Source organism: Eptatretus burgeri, chromosome 12 (assembly GCF_056783735.1).
Source record: "Eptatretus burgeri isolate ZD-2024b chromosome 12, Ebu_testis_v1, whole genome shotgun sequence".
Classification (NCBI taxonomy): Eukaryota; Metazoa; Chordata; class Myxini; order Myxiniformes; family Myxinidae; genus Eptatretus; species Eptatretus burgeri.
This window is the reverse complement of record NC_140972.1, coordinates 11,764,216-11,785,828: the sequence shown is the minus strand read 5'-3', so window position 1 is coordinate 11,785,828 and position 21,613 is coordinate 11,764,216. Positions and strand designations below refer to the sequence as shown.

The 21,613-nt window shown below is 43.3% G+C and overlaps 1 protein-coding gene across 7 annotated transcripts in view; it reads right to left on the bottom strand.

The window, feature by feature from the left end:
- DYSF (dysferlin) overlaps positions 1-21,613 on the bottom strand; it is a 180,390-nt gene that overhangs the window by 144,200 nt on the left and 14,577 nt on the right. For all 7 annotated transcript variants that reach the window (XM_085849530.1, XM_085849528.1, XM_085849531.1 and 4 more), the window contains exons 3-5: positions 18,286-18,377; positions 13,355-13,460; positions 3,989-4,070 (exon numbers count right to left, since the gene is read on the bottom strand). In XM_085849530.1, coding sequence (XP_085705656.1) covers positions 3,989-4,070; positions 13,355-13,460; positions 18,286-18,377 — 280 coding nt within the window. The remainder of the gene's footprint in view (positions 1-3,988; positions 4,071-13,354; positions 13,461-18,285; positions 18,378-21,613) is intronic.

Sequence of the window (21,613 nt, the reverse complement as noted above, 5' to 3'; positions counted from 1 at the left end):
AAATACCGAAACCCCTGCCAGATTCGACAAACCCCTCGGAGAAGATGGATTTTTATGTCAAAATTCACAATTTTCCAAGTTTGTGACCTTGACCTTTGGACGAAAATGAAAAATCGAGCTCCGTGGGGCTATGCAGGTGCCATTGGGCTAACCAAATACCAAAACCCCTGCCAGATTCGACAAACCTCATCGGAGAAGATGCAAATTGAAATCGGCTACCCCGTAAAAACATGTTTTTTTGGCGTGGCTCCACCCATAATGGGCGCACCACACCCATTCTCAGGAAAACACAACTACATCATGATATAAACCTATCACCAAAAGTTTATCAGGATCGGATCAAAACCCACCGAGCTATGCTCGGGACACAGACAACAATAATAACGAATATAGTGGCAACTTATTTTTTTTCGTGAAAACATTTTTTCGTGAACCAAAATACACAAACACCTCTTTATATAAAATACACCATTTTAGCTGACCTGGAACGTAGTTCAGGTGAGCTTATGGGATGGCAGGACGTCTGTCAATCCCGAAACACTTACAACTTCTTCTCTGAAACTGCTGAGAGGATTGTGACCAAACTTGACTAAAAGGATCTTTGGTATGGAAGAACTCAAGTTTGCTCATGGCATTCTCCCCCTCGACCTACAAGTAGGTAATCATAACATTTAAAGGTCTCAAAAGTCCTTGAATTTCAATCTAGTTTGGCCATTATTTTGGATGACATGAAAAACCTACAATCTCCTTCTCTCAAACCACTTAATCGATTAATGCGAAACATTAAATTTGTGATCAACGACCGAAGGGATATGGAATTTGTTAATGATAACATTGACCATGTGGTCTGGCAGCCATATTGGATCATAAGAAAACCTTAAAAAAATTTCTTCTCATAAACTGCTTAACTGATCGATGCAAAAACTTCACATACGTCAGACTATATGGAGGAAAGATAATTTTATAACAATGATGTCATTGATCCAATATGGCTGCCAGATCACATGGTCAAAAGAAAATCTTAAAATTAATCTTCTCTGAACCCATCAATGTGAAACTTCAAATACATGATTAACTATCCATGCCGATGGGAACATTTGATTAAAAGAAGCTGATCCGAAACATGATGGCCATCATTGATGTTATAATACAGAAAGTGGACAATATCTCAAAATATATTAATTTATCGACGCCTTGGAGTTGGACCTTATCAAATAGGGCTAATTTGGACAACAGGAAGTGGCAATATCTCAAAAACTGAGGGTCATAGACAGCAGAGAGCTGCACTACTGTGAACACATCAATGCTACCCTGACCTAAAATGTGTTTTAAATCTTGCTCCTATTTTTACCCTCATCCATCCGTCACTCCACTTTAGCTACAGAACGACAGGTCCTCTTTTTAATTTTCTCTTCGAACTTGTGCTTGATAAGTTTAGACGACTAGATATCGGCAATCACAAAGCAATCGCTGAGGTTGAGTCTCCCCCAACAACCGCAATTTTTTTTTTTTTTGTCGGACCACCATATGACAGAGCTTTAACATTTAGGGGGAGAGTGTAAATTAAGGAAATGTGTCCACATCTACAATTTATCCATAAAACTGAACATGAAAATTGAAGGAAAATTATTAAAGTTATGATCAAAAAGGTGTTTTTTTTGTTACAAACTGAAAAAAAAGTAGGTCAAAGAATCAAATAGAGGCATAACTTCAGTGCAGTTACCCTACAATGATGCAAGATCATCTTGGAAGGCCAAGCGGTCTGAGATTCCGCATTGGCAAAATTGCACGATGACAAAAAAAAAGAAAAAAGCATTTTTTTTTCTCGACCACCATTTCACCTTTATCTTTAACTCAGAGAGGTGTAATGTAAATGAAGCATAAATATGCTTTGCCCTGGGTTGAGATAGGCAATTTTGTTCTGATCCAATAAAGCTCACTCAAATTATGGTTAAAAAAAGTTACAATGTAATTAGGTCATGGTGTTAAAAATGAAGTCATGGTCAAAAAAAAAAGAAAAAGTCAACCCCAAAAATTTTTATTCATGCTCTCGGCTCATGGAAGAGCGATGCCAAAACAAATCAGGACACAACACAACAAAGGGAACACACAAACAGCAGGCAGAAGGAGAAAGTAGATGGAAATGGACAAACTCAGGATGGACACTATGATGAAGGGTAAGGGAAAAGGCAAAAGGGTGGACAATAGGGATAAATAAGAAAAAAAAAATTTGGAAGTGGTGTGGGAGGCGTGTTGGTGGTTTAATAGGTATAGGGGGAAAAAGTTAAATAAGATTTTGGTTGGAGGATGACTTGAGATGGTGGTGCACAGCTGTCAAGAAAACTTGGAGAGAAAAAACAAGATTGAATAGAGGATAGCAGGTGGTTCCACAGGCAGGAAATAAATAAATAAAAAGGAGGAATAGATGGGTGGAGGTGAGCAGTGGTTCGGGATTTAGGGAGTTTTACGAGAACGGAATTGCTGGTGGACTGTGCCGTCCTGCAGATACCTGGGGTGGAGTGGGGGTGGGGAGGAGCACAAAGAGGGCAGAGGGTGCAAGTCTAGAAATGAGGAGGAAGAAGAAGACAGAACACAGACCTGTCGGTGATGGCAAAGTGATGGGCCCATAGACTCAGTTCCATCACGAGATTCCAATGCTATTGAAAGCCTTTGTTTTGACAGCGTCAAGCTGAGCAAGATGTGGGGCACAGGAGCCAACCCAGAGGAGAGCAGTACTTCATTGAGCTGTAGGTAAAGCCAAGTGGGTGGACAGCAAGGATGATATGTCATGGCAGAGAGTGGAGTCATCAGCAAAAGAGATAAGGAATGTTCCAGAGAGTCGGTGAGTCAGTGAAATGAAGATGAGGAATAAGATAGGGCTGATAACACTGCCTTGTGGTACTCCAGCCTTGACAGGCGGTGGAGATGAGTGTCTCATTGAGAGCCACAGGTTAGCTATGAAGGTGGAGGAAGTCAGTCATCCAAGAGTGGGGTTGGTGTTGGATTCCATAGGCATCCATCCATTGTTTGGAGAGTAGAAGCAGCAGGTCGAAGGTAGAGTGACCTGGTCTGAATCCAAATTGCCGATTTAAGATGAGGCAGTTAGAGAAAAGGAATGATTTTATGTCAACTGCAATGATGGATTCCATGATCTTGCTGATTGGTTTGAAGCAGGCCGATTGGTCTGCACTTCAGGGGATCATTTTTTCACTTTTTTATGTAATACTGTAATGTTGGCCGATTTCCAAGCAGATGGAAGATAACCTCAGGTAAGTGACAAGGTGAAAAGGGCAGAGAGAGAGAGGAAGCGCAGAAGCATCAGAGCAGGTTTTTCGGACACATGAGGCGATGCCATCCGGTCCAGTTCGAGTCAGTCAAGGTTTTCCAGAAAAATTGTCCACCTTTTCAGGTGCAAGAGATACAGAATTCAGGAGCAGTTTGGTCCAACTGGGAAGGATGGCGACATAGAGAGGGGTTATGGACACAATATTTTGAAGCAAACACACAATTGAGGCATTCGGCCTCCTCACGGGTGGAGTCAGCTGTGATGCCATTTGTAGTGAGGGAAGGGATGGAAGGGGAGCATACACCAGAGCCAGACTTGACAAGGTGCCACCAGGTGTTGGAGGAGACAAGTTTGAAAGCTCATTCTTCAGATTGGATAGATGTTTCCTGGCTCTCCTGGAAGTAGACACTTGTTACAGGCTTTGTGGAATGATGCGAGGTTGCCCTCAATTGAATTTGCCTTACTTTGTATTCCGAGTATCGATGCACAATTTCATTGGCAGAAAAAAAATAAAAATATATATTGTTTCGTACTCATGGTCTAATAAGTCAGGTAACACGCATAATTGGAGGCACTAATTGTAGAAACAAACCCCACAAGTACAAGCCTCCCCCAATCCTCTAGGGAGGGAGAAGCTTCATTTTATCCTGTGCCTCAGGTGTTTGCTGCACAAAATACTTTTAAAACAAGAGAAAATGTTACCTGCTCCATGTTGCACACCGGTGGAGGTCTTATTTGCAACACCCGCTGGAGGAACGTAGGCAACTTGGAGAGTGACAGTGGCCTATGGGAAGGCAGAGTTATTAAGTTCCAATATTAGCATACAATGTAGAGGGGGAGGGGGTGGGGAGAGAGGGCAAGGAGGGGAGAGTGGGGCAGGGAGAAAAGGCAAGAAACAGGGGACAGTCGGTGAACAAACGGGGGAGCAATAGGGGAACAAAAAAGAAGGAATTAGGTGGGGCAGTGGGAAATGAAGGGGAAGAGTCAGTGGGAAGTAAAGCACCATTCAACCAAAAATAGAATCGGGTAAAGCCTGAAGATCACACCAGGAATCATCATGACAAGGCAATGATGTTTTAGGGCATGCATGACCAGTTAAAAAAAATAAATAAAATAAAAATTGCACAGCACACATCATACATTTACAAGATGACCTCAAAACCCAAACTCGAAACCCCAAACCGACCCTCCTCCAAAACATGAACTCCATTGTTGTAAAAAAAAAAAAAAAAAAAAAATCAAGTTAACGTCAACCATTCCCTCATCTAAACTACAAGAGATTTGTCAGTGCTTTGTGGGTCGAGGGAAGTGTTTTTAGGGCGCCCACAAAAAAAGAAAAATAGAAACCGAGAACAGCACGCGATAGAGCCAATACCTCTGCCAGGCTGAACAGTTTACGTTATGTATCCTACCGATAGCAAATCTAATCGGCTTGTTCTCGTCACCGAACCAACTCAACCACCGAGTTGTCAGAACTCGTCCAAAACCTTTTGAAATAATATCATGCTATTTATCGATTTGCCATCATACCTTGAACTTTATTATTATCCACATCAAAAACAACATTGTTTACAATGTCATGAAACAAAAATAAAATTATATATATATATATATATATATTTTAAATGATTGGATAATAGGAACCAGAAAATAGCATAAAATGCTAATCAGGTTTGGTACCTTAACATTTAAACATTTTAATTTTTGGTAAAAAATAAATGATTATAATGTACACACTACAAATATATTGCATTTTAACTTAAATATTGAACAACTACCTGCCTGTTATATAAAACTAATTCAAGTACAAAGTAAGACACTAAACTTATCCTTGATTAATATCAGTTTGATAGAGACTTACAGTTAATCTCATTCGGTACTTTGAAAGAGCTTTACGGAAACAGTGTCACAAAGTTTTTTTTTCTCATATCCAATGAGGTCATGGTTGTCATATCCAATGAGGTCATGAGTACATTCATTCCAAAAAATGAGTCCCTGTGTACGATGGAGAAAATTTCCCATGCGACATTTTGGGACAGTTTTTCACTTTCCTTTTGGCTTGGATGATATTTATGTTGCATTAACGAACAATTGGGTGTGAAAGTTTGTTATTTATCAAATCATACATAAAAGCTACGGACAGTCTATGCAATTGAAAAACGTTCAACCAATTCAATTCTTAAAAACAAAGTTAACCGATAACTATTCCTCCAACTCGATCAATTACAAAGCCATGATGTGCAGAGTCCGTGCTCCCAAAGCATGCACTGCAGCAATCTACGTTGTGAAGTACCAGATCGATGCATGACATTCCTGGATGAGGTTTAACGAGCTGTGTTGTACGTTTGATTTACCATGCCCGTGTGCCATCTCGTGGCCACATGCTGACATACAACGCACGCTGAACAAAAACATGAAAGGTTCATCTATTTAATATATACTTCTCTGGAGGGAAACAGGTAGTATGTATACCTTGGTATAAGTAAATACCTTAGACTCACCACTAAAACATTCCACAGAAACGGCTACCATTTGCTATTCCTGTGCAACATTGGAGCGTCCGCAGCCGAACGTCCATGACATGCTTAGTTTGTGATGATTAATCTACAATATTCAAGGGACTGGGTGTTTTCTGGTCATATTATGGTGATCAAGAATCAAGAATACTTTGTTCAGACATCTATCTGGAGGACTGAGATCATAAATGAGGCAAGCTATCCATAGTGGTGGATATTTGGCTTTTCATTGGTCATCTGTGTGCCTCCAGTTCTCCATTCCTTCAGGCATCATGGCTCCCCACTGGAAGAGTGCGTGTAGGAACAAGGGTGAAGCTACGGACGATTCAAAAAGCTGTGACCATCTTTTACAATTTCGAATTAACTCTGTCCCACATTGGATTTACAACCATAACAACCAAGCCAATCGAGTTTGTGTTGCACTTTCCTTTTCTATTGTCAATCAAGGTTGGTGAACCAACTCAATATTAAAAAGGATGAAGTTTTCACAAAATGAGAAAGTCAGTGGCATGCAAGAGGACATGGCCTATTGTGTATCGGAGGTCATGTCCGGTCATCGGGGATGACACGAGATGAATGTCCACTGCCACTGGATGAATAAAGGGAGCAGTTAGACTTGACCGACAAGGGAATGTGGGTCGCCATCAGGAAAAGGAGTGGAAGAGCAGTCATCTTGGGTCTTGGTAGGTTCATGAGAATTCAAACACCCAAACTTGAGTAAACTAATTGAGCAAGTGAGGGCAGTTATAAGATCGGGCACATTGAACAAGCATAGATTAAAGACAATCGATCTGCATCAGCGGACAGGCAGAACAATGGATGGAAGCAGCACGACATTGAGCGAGGCATGCTAACCGCCGTGGGAAATGAGCAGAAGCTGAGGTTTTGGGACTTAGCCCTTCAGAGCCATTTTTCATTCCACTTTGGCGATACATGTACCACATAGTTCTGCAGTTGCTCAGTGGGATCACTTGGTTAAAGCATGAGCACTCTGCTGGGTGTGTTGCTTCTCAAAATAAATCTGCCACAAAACAGATTAAATGACATGGGTGGAGGACTTCATGGTGTGGCCTGCATGGCTTGGTGGCAAGGGATTCGTTTACTGTGATCTGGAAACTGCAGTGCCCATTGAATATTGCTCAGTGTACCATCCTGATGGAGCTCAAGTTTCAAACCTCGAGTTGCATTGCTCAGAAAGCTTCAGCTTCATGTTCATCATAAAATCATGAACAAAGATGGTAAACTATATCGGTCCAACTTTACTTGAGCATCAAATTCACTTGAACCATCTAATCACCCATGTTCATAATCACGTCTCTTGTTTTACAAGCTCACTGCACAATCTCAAGATGAGGTGCAGACATGGGGAACCAAGATCAGGAAGTCACTTTGCCGCTTGGCTCATTCCCCTGACAAAGTTCAATCCTTGATCAATGCTGCAACATTAGACTTCTCGATAAAACAGATCATTGAAAAAAAAAATTCTTAAACTCCACAGCACAAATCCTCAAACAACAAAATTTACATCAATTGCCACCTCATCACTTTGCTACATCATTTTCGGGGAAAACGATGACAAAATTAATTTGCCAGTTGACTTTAAACCTTGGACAAATAGCAATCATATTGGTGTTGTCTACAATTGAGGAAGGATTAGTTTTAAAATTTCAACTCCATCTCATTTGGTCGTTCGAATCAGTCCATCTCCAATGGTCCACCAGGCTTGCGTTTTCCTCAAAACATTTTGTACCAATTCAGGTCTTCAATAAACATTCTTGAAAGTTAGTAGATATAATTAAGGAAACAAATACCACTTTCTTCAAGTGAGACATCAAGATCTATTGGCTGCTCTTCACCTTTCAAATCAAACACCCAAATGAGGTTGAGGCTCATATCTTAGTTTCTAATAAACACCAAATTATAATGCAGCAACTGCAACCTGGGGAAACAGCGCAGAAACCAAAGGGTTCCAAAGACTCACTCTGGCAGCAATCACAGATACCATACTGCACCTCGATAGTCTCCTCGACTCAAGCTCAAAATCTCGGTGCTGTTATGGAGCCTTGGATTACTCTTCAATACCACCTATGACGCATCAACCAATGCGATTTCAATCACATCGCATCAATTCATTCTTGTTCAGAAGAATGCATCACCAAAACGCTGTCACAATATATATATATATATAGTTACAACCAAAGTATTGCAAGGGAACCACAAATGAGGGGCAGTCTCTGGTTCCTCTTTGGACTCAGACCATCGTACACAAATAACTTCGGGTCATGGCGGGTTGCCAATCGACCGCGAACGCCAATAACTTGACGTGACCCAGGGTCCTCCATCTGACAACCGTTTACTGAGGAACACATGATCACCTTATCGGGGAAATCGCACCCTCAATGCATTCTTGCATTACTCAAGTACTTGCCACGTCAGGTGCAGCCGAGCAGAGCTGCCAAGTATGCATCGGCGAAATAGCAGATTTTGGGCTATAACGTCCGGGCTAAGCTAGGGTGCAGACCATGCTAGACCAATGGAGGAAAAGACAAAAACAAGCTGGGTTAATTTCTGACAGGCACATTCATTTAACACGAGTGAGGAAAATTGCGGGACACAGTATGGGATTTATTGCAACTGCACAGCAGGGAAAGCAAGGAATTTGTGGGGTGCGGCAAAAGACGTGCAATATTTACGAAAGAAGAAAACGGTGCAGAGTTATCCTGAATATTCTTAAACAGTCTTAATTTATGCCACAAGAGGTGCCGTCACACAGACACACAAACCCGAGGAAAATTAGAGATAGCCCAGGGAGATGAGAAGCAGTTGAGGTGAAGTGACCTCTCAATACCTGGCATGGTCGGCATACCTGTGCACCCCAAAACACTTAGGAAATTCCCGCCTTCCCGAAACCCCAAAACACTTCCCGCCTTTGGAATAAACTCCCTCACTCTATTCATTCCCATTCTTCCCTCCAGGCCTTCAAAACAGCTGTTCACCACCACTTCTTGTCATCCCCCATCCAAATCCTCGATCTTTTCTACCCCCGATAATCCACCCAAGCCCACCTTCAAATTCCCTGCTTTCCTTCCTGAAAGTCCCTGCAATGTCCATCTTCTATTCCCCATGTTCCCCATCCCATCCCATCCCTCTCCCTTCCACAGATCTCCAAATGTCTCTGTTCCCCACTGTTTTGTCCTTCCCACTCCCTCCCCTCCTGTGTCGTGCCCACCTTGATGTGCGTTGTGTGTTAGCTCTCGTACGAGCCTCGACAAGGTATACAAAAAAAAAAAAAATGGAAGGGAGAAATACTGAGGATGTCTCGGGTGTGGAAGTGAGCGGTGTGAGTGTAATGCAATGTGGGGTGCAGCGTGGTGCAAGAGGAAACATGTGAGGTACAGCTCAGTACAGTTCACTCTTGAGTTCGCTCTTGGTCAGGCTTGCCCATGTCGATTGCTCTTGTGCGTCCACAGTAGACGAGAGATTGATGGTGGAAGAAATATGCGAAAGAGCAAAGACCCTATTGCAATAGTGTGAGAATCTGTACGTATATGTTGCTGCGGGATGCAGCCTGAGCATCGATGGAATGAGAAGAGCCTTCGGCTCAGAGCTGTAGCTCGTGACCCCCAAGCTTGATCATGACTCATGGCACTCCTCGCTCAGCGCCGACACTTGCCCTCCTTGCACCGCCTGTTTCCCCGGCAAGGTCCGATGTCTGCCGCAGTATCTCGTCTGGTGAGCTCTTGCATCTGGCGATATCTTGAGTTCTCCAAGTACTGTCTCGTTATATCTCCTGGCAATTGACGAAACCGAGCAGAGTTTATTCCGTTTACAAGCCCCGGGCAGGGGGAAGCCAAGAATCAGACCAAATGGAGCCGTTGGTAAATTCAAGCCTCCCCATTGGTCCGTAGAGGTTGTAGCCTCTACGAAAAATGGCTCAGTCACCCACCGACATGCCCACACATCGGAGCTCTGACATCAACATGGGGCCATGGTTTATGGAGGTGCCACCTGACCGTGATCATGCACTGGCCTCCATTCAAACCTGGTATTTTATGAAAATCCCCATGCTACCCGTATGCCCTCAATGAGCTACAGTGCACATTCGTGCTTCGAGTTATGCCCCGTAATAACCCGACCCTTGTCTCCTCAGGGACCCTCAAGGCTGAGGTGAGTGTTCGATGAGTAAGTGACAGTTGCAGCAATTGTAAAGAAGTCAGTGTCCATAGTAGCATGTATAGTGAAGAGATTGTCATGTAGCATTGCAGAAAAGAGTTGGAATTGCTTTTAACGATGTCGTCCCAGCAGGGAGGGAGAGGTTTGTCCCCAATGGTCACGTTTGTCATGAAAATATAAACTCGAGTTGTGGGCATTTTTGTTAGTAGTGCAAAGTGGTTGCGGTGAACATGCGACGTCGTGGTGAGCAGAATAGAGGTCCGAAGTGAGATGGCAGTTGGAAATTGGCGTGCAGCTTTGAATGGGAAATTGCCACGGGTACTGCAAAGGATCCACGTTGCACTGCATCCCTTTCATCGTATGTGTGCGTGCTTGCAGGTTTCGTGCGAGAGGAAAAGCAGGGAAAAAGAGTGGAAGAAGTGCAAAGATTGAAGATTGAAGAGTTAAGAGCCCAACACAATGCATCATTCCCATTGAGACACTACAGGTAGTCATCGACTTACAACCACGATCGGTTCCGAACGGTCGGTCATACGTCGATTTGGTCGTAAGTCGGCCAACCTTTATTTTTAGTGCATCGGCCGATGCAAATTATACTGTATAATGATATAATAATCATCTGAAAGTCATATTTTATTAATATTTTCTTTGTTCATTATCGTTATAACCATGGTTATAAAAACCATTTTTATTGTTACTGTAAAACGTTATACGTTACGATCGCTTCAAGGCCGGCTTCCCATCATGCAATCGCCCGCGCTAGGACGGTTTTCAAAACACGGAACCAATCTCGCACGCAGCATCCACGGAGCATTCTGGTCGTCAAGTGGTCGTAAAGTCGAACAGTCGTAAGTTGATGACGACCTGTATATGGAAAGGGCAAACCAATACACATACTATTGAAATAACTCCCTTGGGATTTCTCTGTTGTGTGCCATTTCCTCAGAGGAGTGCAGGATTTGCAGAATATACATATATATTGTTACGGCTGTGGAAATTCGCATTACACCATAAAGGGCCCTCAGGTGAGATATATCGGTAAGTTCATGTGTAGTTAGCCCAAACCCGTTGTATTGAGGGAATATATGTGATTCATCCGGGCTGCGATTCTTCAGTGAGCCGTATTTCTTTTGCTGTCGTTATTTTGGACCAAACACCACCCCAACAACCAAATCGCCACCATCAACGCCCCCGAACAACTCCACCAAACCGCCACTACCTTCACCTCCACAACCCAACCCCGCAAGCATCGCCTCACCCGCCATTCTCTAACGACGCCCAACAATGGCCCATCCACCACGGCAAACCTCCCACCACCTTCGCCTTTCTGCTTCACAACCAGCAACCGCACCACCTGTGAACACTGAACGTCGGGCTGTCTAGGGCCCGTTCGGCGATTGGTGCCGAACGCGTCGAGCCGCGAGCGCGAATGGCAGCCTTTCGGAGGGAGAAAACGGATCGGGTGAGCTTCACGCCCCCTTTTCCTCCGTCCAATGGGCGAGCATGGGGCGGCTTGGCCCCGCCTCCAAGCGCGTGTATGTGAATTCCGTTTGGGCAGAAATGCGGATCAAGAGGCTCACGCCCCCTTTTTGCCTGACCAATGGCTGACCAAGGGGTGGCGTGGCCCCGCCTCCAAATGCATTTTTATCTGGGAATTTGCATACACGCCCCTCCCTCGGTCTATAAAGGCGCGCACACGGGGTGGTTCGCTCTCTTTGTCCTGGAGCTGATCTTGTCTCGTCTCGCCTGGTGGGCTGGTCTGGTCTTCTGTCGGTGCCAAGGTCTTCTGCCGGTGCGGTCCCGAGACCCCGCTGGTGGGACCGAGCGTCTGCCATTCACCTCTCCCGACCCCGAGCATCAACGGTTCCCCCCCCCCTTTATCCGCGCTGAGATAGCACCGGAAACCCCGTCCGTTGCGTTGAGTGGCTAACACGTGCCGGCGCAAAGCACGAGCTCACCGACCACGCCGGAGGAGCTGGGAGCTGAGGTCGAGGGAGGAGGGTTCGACGCGCGCAGGGAAGTCACTACTTTTCTTTTCTTTTGGTGTACGTGTGTGTGCGTGTGCGTGTGCGTGTGCGTGTGCGTGTGCTTGTGCCACCAGTCTTGTAAAGTAGAACGGTGTAAGTGTGCCCGTGCAAGTCATATTCGGTTGTTGTTCTTGCTTTCGTTCTTTCTTTGACTGTATGAAAACTGTTGCTGACTGTGAATACGTGCTTGTCTGTGTGTGTGCAATAAAAGTGCTTGCTTGTCCAATTGTTCCCCCGTTTCGCTTCGTCTTTTCCTTTAATTGAATCTGCATCTTGCATCACGTAAGGGATTAGTAGTGGGTTTAAAGCACCCAGTAATTAATTGGAACTATCAAGGCCGACGATAACTCCGCTCGGTTATCCCTGTAATACGGAACGAACCGCTAAAGCGGTTCGTGTCCGGAGCCGGCCTGTGGCGTGGTCCCATCCCTCGGCAGATTACCAGTGCGAGTACCATAGGTATATCGACTTTCGGCGATTTACCCTTTCTCGTGCGGGTGGACTGGGTGGTGGTGGGGTTAAACCCCCCACCCGTGATTGGTTTCTGGCGGTAGTCCCAGGAGGGTCACGACTGAATTGTCCGTTTCGGTGGGCAAAGCGGCCACCACTCGAGTCAATGGCCGATCGCACGCCGGGCGGGCCAGAATTCGAAATACATTGGCCCCATCTCTCAATGGTGAAGAATCAAAAAAATTCCAATGTCCGGACCTGTGTTTTCACCAAAATCGAATTATTTAGTCCTGGTCACACCACCCAACCTTTCCACAAAATTTCATCCGTCCACAACATTTTGAGATATCGTGTTCAAAGACAGACAAGCTAAAAGAGACAGACAGACAAGGGTTAAAAACAACCTCCATCCACCTTCGGTAGCAGAGGTAACAAAGATCCACGTCAGATTACATGCGGTTCAGACAAGCATATACCCACAGGTCAGGATTTGGTCCAACTGGTCAACACCACCAGCCTGACTTGGCATCCCACACTGGACCTCAAAGCCACCAGCCAATTTGCCCTGCCTGTTAGTTGAGGGTGAATATCCCAAAAATCACTCCTGATTACAGACTGCACAAGTGATCAATTGCTCATTTCACATCTGCTTTCTATTAAAACCAAGTTCAATAAAATAAAATCAGTTCAAGTCTTTCAAAAAAAAATTAAATATTCATTTGTGCAAATGCTGGACAAAATTAATCAAAATGCGATTTCAACATTTAGGTGCATTTTTGTACACGGAACTAACAATAGTTGTTGATTCACATTGAACAGAAAGTTTCATTCCTATCCAGAGACATTCTGGATCACATACAGTCGGAGCAAAATAGGAATAACATGCCGATCAAACTGCTCACCCCGGTGAGCTGCTTCGCGCTGTCGAGGAGTGGAAGGTCATAGGTCGAGCAGAAGTTCTTGGCACCAAGAAGTTCCCGGAGGAGGAGCGTGGCCTCACCAAGAAGTCTGGAAGTGAACAAAAAAAAATAAAAAAAGTGAAGGGACCACTTCTCTCACATCATGGTATGACATACATGCAAGTACAATGATGTGGAAAGGTATATTGTCCATGCTGCACTCCAAGCCATCATCAACACGAACGACCGGCATGCTTATTCAGCAACAGCAATGAACACAAAATACATGCACATGTGCATGTTTTATATATTAAAAATAATTAAAAGAAACTGTGCCATCAATTCCCCCGACTCCTTCACAGGTTCACTTGTGAAGCAATGCTCCAGGTTATCACGTGAAGACATGGGTTTGTAACGAACACACCATGTTCAATACGTGTAACGTGAAATCAAAGGAAGTCAACAAGGCCTTCATTCGTAGCTTGGAGTACTGCTCTCCCTACTGGCCTGACGTCACCCTCACATCCTACTCGGCTTGATGCCATGGAAACCAAAGTTTCCAAGATCATTGGAATCTCCCAACAATATAATCAGTCGATGGGAGACGGACCTCCCTTTGCAGACAGGTCGGTGGTCTCTGTCTACCGCCTCCTTTCTGGTTTTGCACCCTCTGCCACACCCCCGCAGGTTTCTGCAGGGCATACATGGTCTGCCCACCCACATTCTCTTCCATCTCATTCTTCTCTCCAGGTCTTCAAGACAGCTGTTCACCACCATCCCAGATCATGTCTCCCCCCTCCTCCCAATACACAACCATGACCTTTTCTATCTCTTTCAGGTTTCATTTGTACTTCGACTTCTGCGATTGAGAATTTGCAGCTGTATACATCTTGACCACCTCACGTGTCCTTCCCAAAATGTCAGAATACACCACAACCCTCATTTCTCCAAGCGTCAACAACATTTCATCTCTCATCCCTGTTATTTGTGAGTTTCACCCCCCCCCCCCCCAATTTCTACTGTTCCTTTTGTTCTCCATCTGTTATCCAAGTACAAGCCAATCAGGTGTTAACCATTTGGTCACCAAATGCAAACTGCACCCTTTTGATTTTGAAACTCGTGAAAGAATCATACGATTTAAGCTCAATCGAAACAGAGGTTTTCTAGTTTAAAGGTAAAGAAAGTCAACTGGTTTAAACAATTGGGTTGTACAACGTCAAGGCAACTAAAAATAATAATAATAATAATAATAATAATAAAATCTCTTCCAACTCATTCCACAAGTTTGCACAAGTTTTCCAAGGTTGCGACAAACTTTTTTCTGGCCTGTGAATAATTTCCTGATGGCTTGCCAAGAGAGGAACTCCTATGAGGCTGCCCAGGAAACGAAGGGGCGTGGGAAGAGTTGGACCAACGCCTCGAGTTGGTCAGACGGCCTTAAAAGGACATGTGGAGAGCGGACGAACCAGGAGGATGAGGAAGGTCGAAACACTTTGAACACAAAGCTGTGGTGAGCGAAGGGTCAAAACAAAATATTTCAATGAGCTCATAAACTGCCAAGTGGAGAATGTCCAGGTTGCGGTTCACAAAAGGACAACAGCATTTGCTTTTTAAAAGTTGGTCCCTTTCCAAAAGCCACCGAGCACACTAAAATTGGGATATTGGTCAGAGGCCGGAAATTCCAAACTACATAACAGCAACATTAGCAGCTCGTACGGTTTGGAATGAAATGCCGTCGTGAAGGCAAAGACACAACCACGATCGTTTTGCGTGGACAACTTCAAGCACTAAATTCCTTTGGAGATCCTCATTTATCAAGATCATAATCCTGCATGAAAGGGATCGCATGGTACAAACTAATAAAATTTCTACTCCGTCATCACACGTACTCTTGCCAGTTTTGGGCCGAAGGGTCGGCTGTGGAGTACCGGCAGTATTTTTATTTCAACAACCATCCACAGAACGCACCTGTTCACCATTACATGATTCTGGACAAGGAAACCATCATGCCTGCACTGCATCTCCGGTCTCATTAGTGGTTCGAGGAAAAACAGCGGTGGAGTTTGTATTAAAATAATAGGAACTAAATGGTACAGGTGGTCGTTTGGGTCATCGTTTCGCTGCCGTATCCACAGTTCAAGCAATCTCGTCGACTGCAGATGGTGCCAATTGAGCAGCAAACAAAAAAGTATGGAGTTTATTCAAGGTACCAACACACTGGCCTTCTCCACAAGTCAACATCAACAACCTAATTGCAGACAGGCCAGCCAGATTTACGTCATCTGTAGTACGATGTGCTTCGAGAAGCTGTACCTACTGCTAACAAAACCAGAGCAGAAGTTTTAGTTCAGTCTGACATTGTTGGATAAGATGAACGAAGCCTTGACAGCTCAACAGAGTGTTCACAAATAAGTGATCCAACCAATCCAAAGGTTCTGCCTATTACATATAAAAGCATTCACCAAAGCTTCAGGAATTTGTCTGACACATGTATGTATATATATATATATATATATATATATATATATATATATATATATATATATATACATATATATACATATATATACATATATATACATATATATACATATATATATATACACACATATACATATATATATACACATATACATATACATATATATATATATATATATATATATATATATATATATATATATACATATACATATACATATATATATATACATATACATATACATATATACACATATACATATACATATACATATATATATACATATATATATACATATACATATACATATACATATACATATACATATATATATATACATATATATATATATACACATACATATACATATACATATACATATACATATACATATATACATATATACATATATACATATATACATATATACATATACATATATATACATATATACATATATACATATATACATATATACATACATATATACATATATACATACATATATATACATATACATATACATATACATATCTTTATTCAAACCATCCCAGCCTTTCCAAAACCTAACTGTTGGGTATGTCATCAAAAAGAACCATAAGCAAGGCCGTGACAGATCATACTTGTTCGACATCAAACCTCCGCAATGCGATTTTAAAACAAACTAGAACGGCACAAGGGAGAGCACATTGCCCCACCAGACTGAACAGTTGACAATTTATATCCCACTGATGGGCCGGATCTGAATCTGGACCGCAACCAAAATCAAATGGACTTGGTCTTGTCACCTAACCAACTCATCCAACAAGTTTTGGACTTTTCATGCTATATATCGTTTTTGGTTCAATCACTCAATGGTGAAGAAAAATAAATAAATAAATAAAAACATTCTCAAATCCAGATCTTCACCAAAATATCAATTTATCCTCATCACACACCCGACCTTTCCACCAAGTTTCATCAGAATCCGTTCACAACTTTTTCAGATATGTTATTTAATATTTTTAGCCACATCTCTCTCAATGGTGAAGAATTAATTTTTAAAAGTTCTCGTATCCAGATCCAGATTTTCACCAAAATCAAATTAATTTGTCCTCGTCACACACCCGACCTCGACCTGTCCACTAAATTTTGTCGAATCCATCCACGACTTGAGATATCCTGCTCACAGAAAAAACAAACAAGAGAGACAGGGGTGAAACAACCTCCTTCCACCTTCAGTGGTGGTGGTGGTGGTGGTGGTGGTGGTGGTAGCAAACACTTCGGAATCATTGGGGTGTCATGCCAGCAACAGCCCAACACTTCAACCTTCACATTTATGGAATGCCGGATGAGCAGCTGCACATAAGCATTCAAGTAGGGTCTACACAAAGCTTTGCTTGATGTGGTGCAAATAACAGGAAGCTTGGGATGTGGAAATGGCTTTTATGGAGGGATAAGTCCAGGTATTCAAGCAAGATGGAAGAGTCTGGAATATTTGGAAGAAAAACCCCAAAACAACAAAAACATGGAATACACTATGTAAGGAATTATGCCAGGTCCCACTGGTGTCATGTGTTCGAGAAAGGGCGCAGACCGTTTTGAGATTAGGGAGTGGGGAGGAGGGGAGGGGGGTCAATCAGTAAAACATCAAATGGGTGTACGCAGGCTTTTTGCATCGTCATTAAAATGGTGTTTACCACAAATTGTAAAAAAAAAAAAAAAAAAAAAGTGTGATGGTGAGATGTGCACACAGCTGGAAATGAAAACCTGGCTATCACACAATATACGTCATAATGAACATACGAGACCCATTTAAAAAATAAATAAAAAAATGGAGTCATTCGACTGCGCGGTCGACGGATATGCCTCCGCTCTCCCACACAAACACTTGAGTATCGACATATTTGACCCTTGACCTTTATCATATCTGGACCAAAATCTAATCAGTTAATTGCCCTGTCTAACTTAACCTTCGTACCAAGTTTGATGAAATTTTGTCCAATATTTCTTGTTAGGGCGGTAAACAGTAAAATTGCAGTTTGACCTTGACCTTTGACCCTTAAACTTTATCACATCTGGCCCAAAATCTAACCACTTAATTGTCGAATCCAAGTTTGATGAAATTCTACAATTTTCTTCTTGAGTTATCGCGTAAACGAAAATCCGGACGGACGGAAACATAATGCCTCCGGCACTCTTGGTGCAGAGGCATAAAAACAACAGGAAATGTTCAGCAGACAATCATGCATATTCATCCCATTTGGATTTCGATTTCAAATTCACATCACAAGTGGTTCATCCACATCACTCGTCGTCGGTACATTACCTTTTTACACTCAACTCGTTCTTCCGAGCGTCAAATTATTTAAAATACAATTCGATGGTGTTCTCTCGGCATCCAAAATACAGCGTTGCCTTGTTACTCGCATCCTTTAAACAGCAGTTTTCACGTTTCGGAACAGACATGTACCTGTTTGAGCCGACCTTTTGATGGTCTTTCACAACGATTGAGAGCTCTGCATTCTCAACGAGGGGCTTGCCCTTGAGATCCCACTCAAAAGTCTGCAAGGAGCCAAAAATAACATTGTTCCACATCACCACAAAGAATATCAGCATCACTGTGAAATCAAAAAAGGTGGTTATCCATTCAATGCGATTCGTTAAAGATAATAGAACCATCAACATGGGAGATAAATAGCTTTAAAAGTTGGACAATAAACTCAGATATAAAAGTACTTTTTCATTATTGCAGGGATAGGCCTGGTGTTGGCTTAACAGTTAAGGTGGCTGGATCAAGATCTTCAGCTCTTGAGTTCAAGCCCGTCATGCCGGTGAATTAAGACCAGGCAGGTTGACTCAGCCAGTCATCCTTCCGAGGTCGGCAAAATGAATACCGGTTTACTGGTTACAGGGGCATTGTTGCATCAGCAGCACAACCACGCACACAGAAAATTATGCAGCCTCGCAGCCACAGGCTGCATACGAATAAATAAATAATTGTAGTGATGGAACAAACATTTGGTCATATTTAGCAGGATCATTTCACTAAAGACTTGCATGGCAACAACAAACTTGACAAAAAAAAAAAAAACTTTACTCGACTTTTGCAAACATTAAACGTACAACTGGATGCATTTACAACGGAATTCATAATCAAGTAAAGTTAAGAAATGGCCACACGAAGCAACTCAGCTGTGAATATTTACCGAAACTGGAGAGGCTGAAGTGGAACAACACAAGTTGTGTTCATGTTGAGGGATGGAGTACATTAAAAAAAAAAATAAAAAAAAATAATAAAAAACACAGAAGGTGCCCGTTCATAACAGTTTCTGAACAGCGATGAACAAATTTGTGCTGCGCAGAACACACCTCGTACCTCGGTCTTGCCACACCATCGTGCTGTGACATTGAGGCTTTTTATTGAGATTTATTGGTGCCATTCATCAAAATAATGATCGATAAGATCCTGATGACCTGATGCCTTCAATCGCCCACAATTTTTTTTAATTACAAAAATAAATAAATAAAACTATTATATTCATTGTATTAATCATTACATTTACATTGCGTATCCGAGCCTGGTGTTGGCTTAGTGGTTAGGGTGGTTGGCTTGGGATCCTAGGGTTCTGAGTCCGAGCCCCGTTCCACTGAATTAACACCAGGGGGTTGACTCAGCCTGTCATCCTTCCGAGATCGACGAAATGAGTACCAGTGTACTGGTCCCGGTTAGAATGGATGTACCATATCCCTGTGTGTCATACGAGGCAACCAGGGTTGGCATCAGGAAGGGCATCCGGCCATAAAAAAATTGCCTCAAGAAGGGAACCATGATTGCATGGAGGCCACAAAAAGCTAACCACTGCTCAGCAGGGAAAAATGGCTGTAAAAAGGAGTTTTTAAAAAAATTATTATTATTTACATTGTGTATCCTTTCCTTCTTCAATCTCACCTTTTCATTAGCCCCATTGGGCTTGGTCCAAAATGGTGGCTTTTGGATTTGGTGTCGAAATTCCGTGTCCGTGCACGAGTCCCCATATCTCGGACATGTATGGACCGATTTTTTAAAATAGTGAAAAGATATGGTCAGCAAGATAAAAAGTGGTTTGGATTTTTCAATTTGTTTAATTTATTGTATAGTTTCCTATGCATTTTGATTGCTCGGCTTGAGTGGTGTTGTTTCGGACAAACAAAGTGTCGCACACATCCCCCCTCAATTATACATTCACATGGGGAAAAAAATTCCCTGCTTCCCATCATTTCGTTACAAGCCCAACTTTTTTGGAACACACCTTTTGGATGTATCGCGAGGACCTCATGGGTAATCAAGAGCAGAGCTATCAAAGGACATCCCGTTTATCATTTGATCCTTCGAGGGATATTTTTTTAAAAAGCACTCGCTGCATGCATGACTTCAATGGCCCCTATTATTCCACGTTCGGGGAGCATTTTTGACCAAAGTCCTTCACGAACTGAAAGCAATTACAGCAGGAATTTCATTTATTTTGGGTGCTGGCACTCCCTCACCTCTTGAGGAGACATGGGATCTTCATCAACCAAAAATTAATGGCAGCAGACGGGATGCAGCTTAATGTCCATCTGAGGGACACCGCACCATGATACAATACCCTGACCAACAGTTAAAAATCAGATCAAACTGTCAGAATCAATCTTAGACTAAGCAGATCAAAGGTCGGTGAACAACCTCCGCACTATCGTGTCAGAGAATCTGTGTTCAGGAAACAGATAGACGCCAAAAAAATATATAGTAAACAAAATGTCACTTAGTAGGGTGTTGGGCCACCACATGCAACCAAGATGGCATGGATACGATGTGGAGTGGAGTCAAGGGTCTGGAATGTGGTACAATTATTCTGCAAGGAAGTCCTCTGATGGAGGTGGAAACAGCCATTAATAGCAGAGCCTGCAAGCCTGGTCTGTGCCCCGAGCACTTGCTAATTTTCCTCTCTGGGGTGGGATACCCCCGCTGAACATTCAAGGCATCGTATTCAAGCTGTCACTCCATAATCGTGTCGCCAATCAATACCCATTCGTGGAGACGCTCCATCTCAGGAGATGCACCGATCGTCCCTGTCGACTGGACGCCTATTCCTAGGCAGAAAAAATGTCAGACGGTCCGAAGCGTACCCAGAGTTTGGGGCCGTTGAACCCCCCCCCAATCAAGTGCAACCAGGCCTTCATATCAAGGACGGGGGACAGCGTCCGCTCCCAGGCACGTCGCGTTTCCTCCTGGCCTCCACCTGCGGATTGCCTGCCTAACGGCCCGGTGCGTGCCCCGTGGTGCCCCGTGGTGCCGCCGCCTGGAGAGACAGACTTCTACAGGCGCACCGTGTCTCCCTCCGACACACAATTCACTCTCCAATTGTCACTCGGCTGGCTTGACCAGGACTGACCAAGCGACGCACCTCTTCTTCGGCGTCCATCCGTACGTCCTGATAACGACGCGACACGATTTTGGAGTGAAATGAAACCTACTGATGCTTTGTGGTGTGCGTAAGCATGGACCGCTTGAAGTCCCTGAACATCAGAGCAGTCTTTTCTCCGACCATAACAGAAATGTGTCTTAAATCAGCAAGACTGAGACCAAGCTCGTGGAGCATGACAGCCGATTCCGGCGCCCAAACTCCATGCCAGCTTAGAGTTATGGTGGAGACAAGTGGCGTTTCCTCACTCCTAAACTTTCGTTTCACCCAGTCGAGGACATCCGGAGTGTCGTAATATTTCTTCCTCATGTGCTATTCAGACAACTAGTGTCGCATCAGCAGACTGGGCATGAAAAT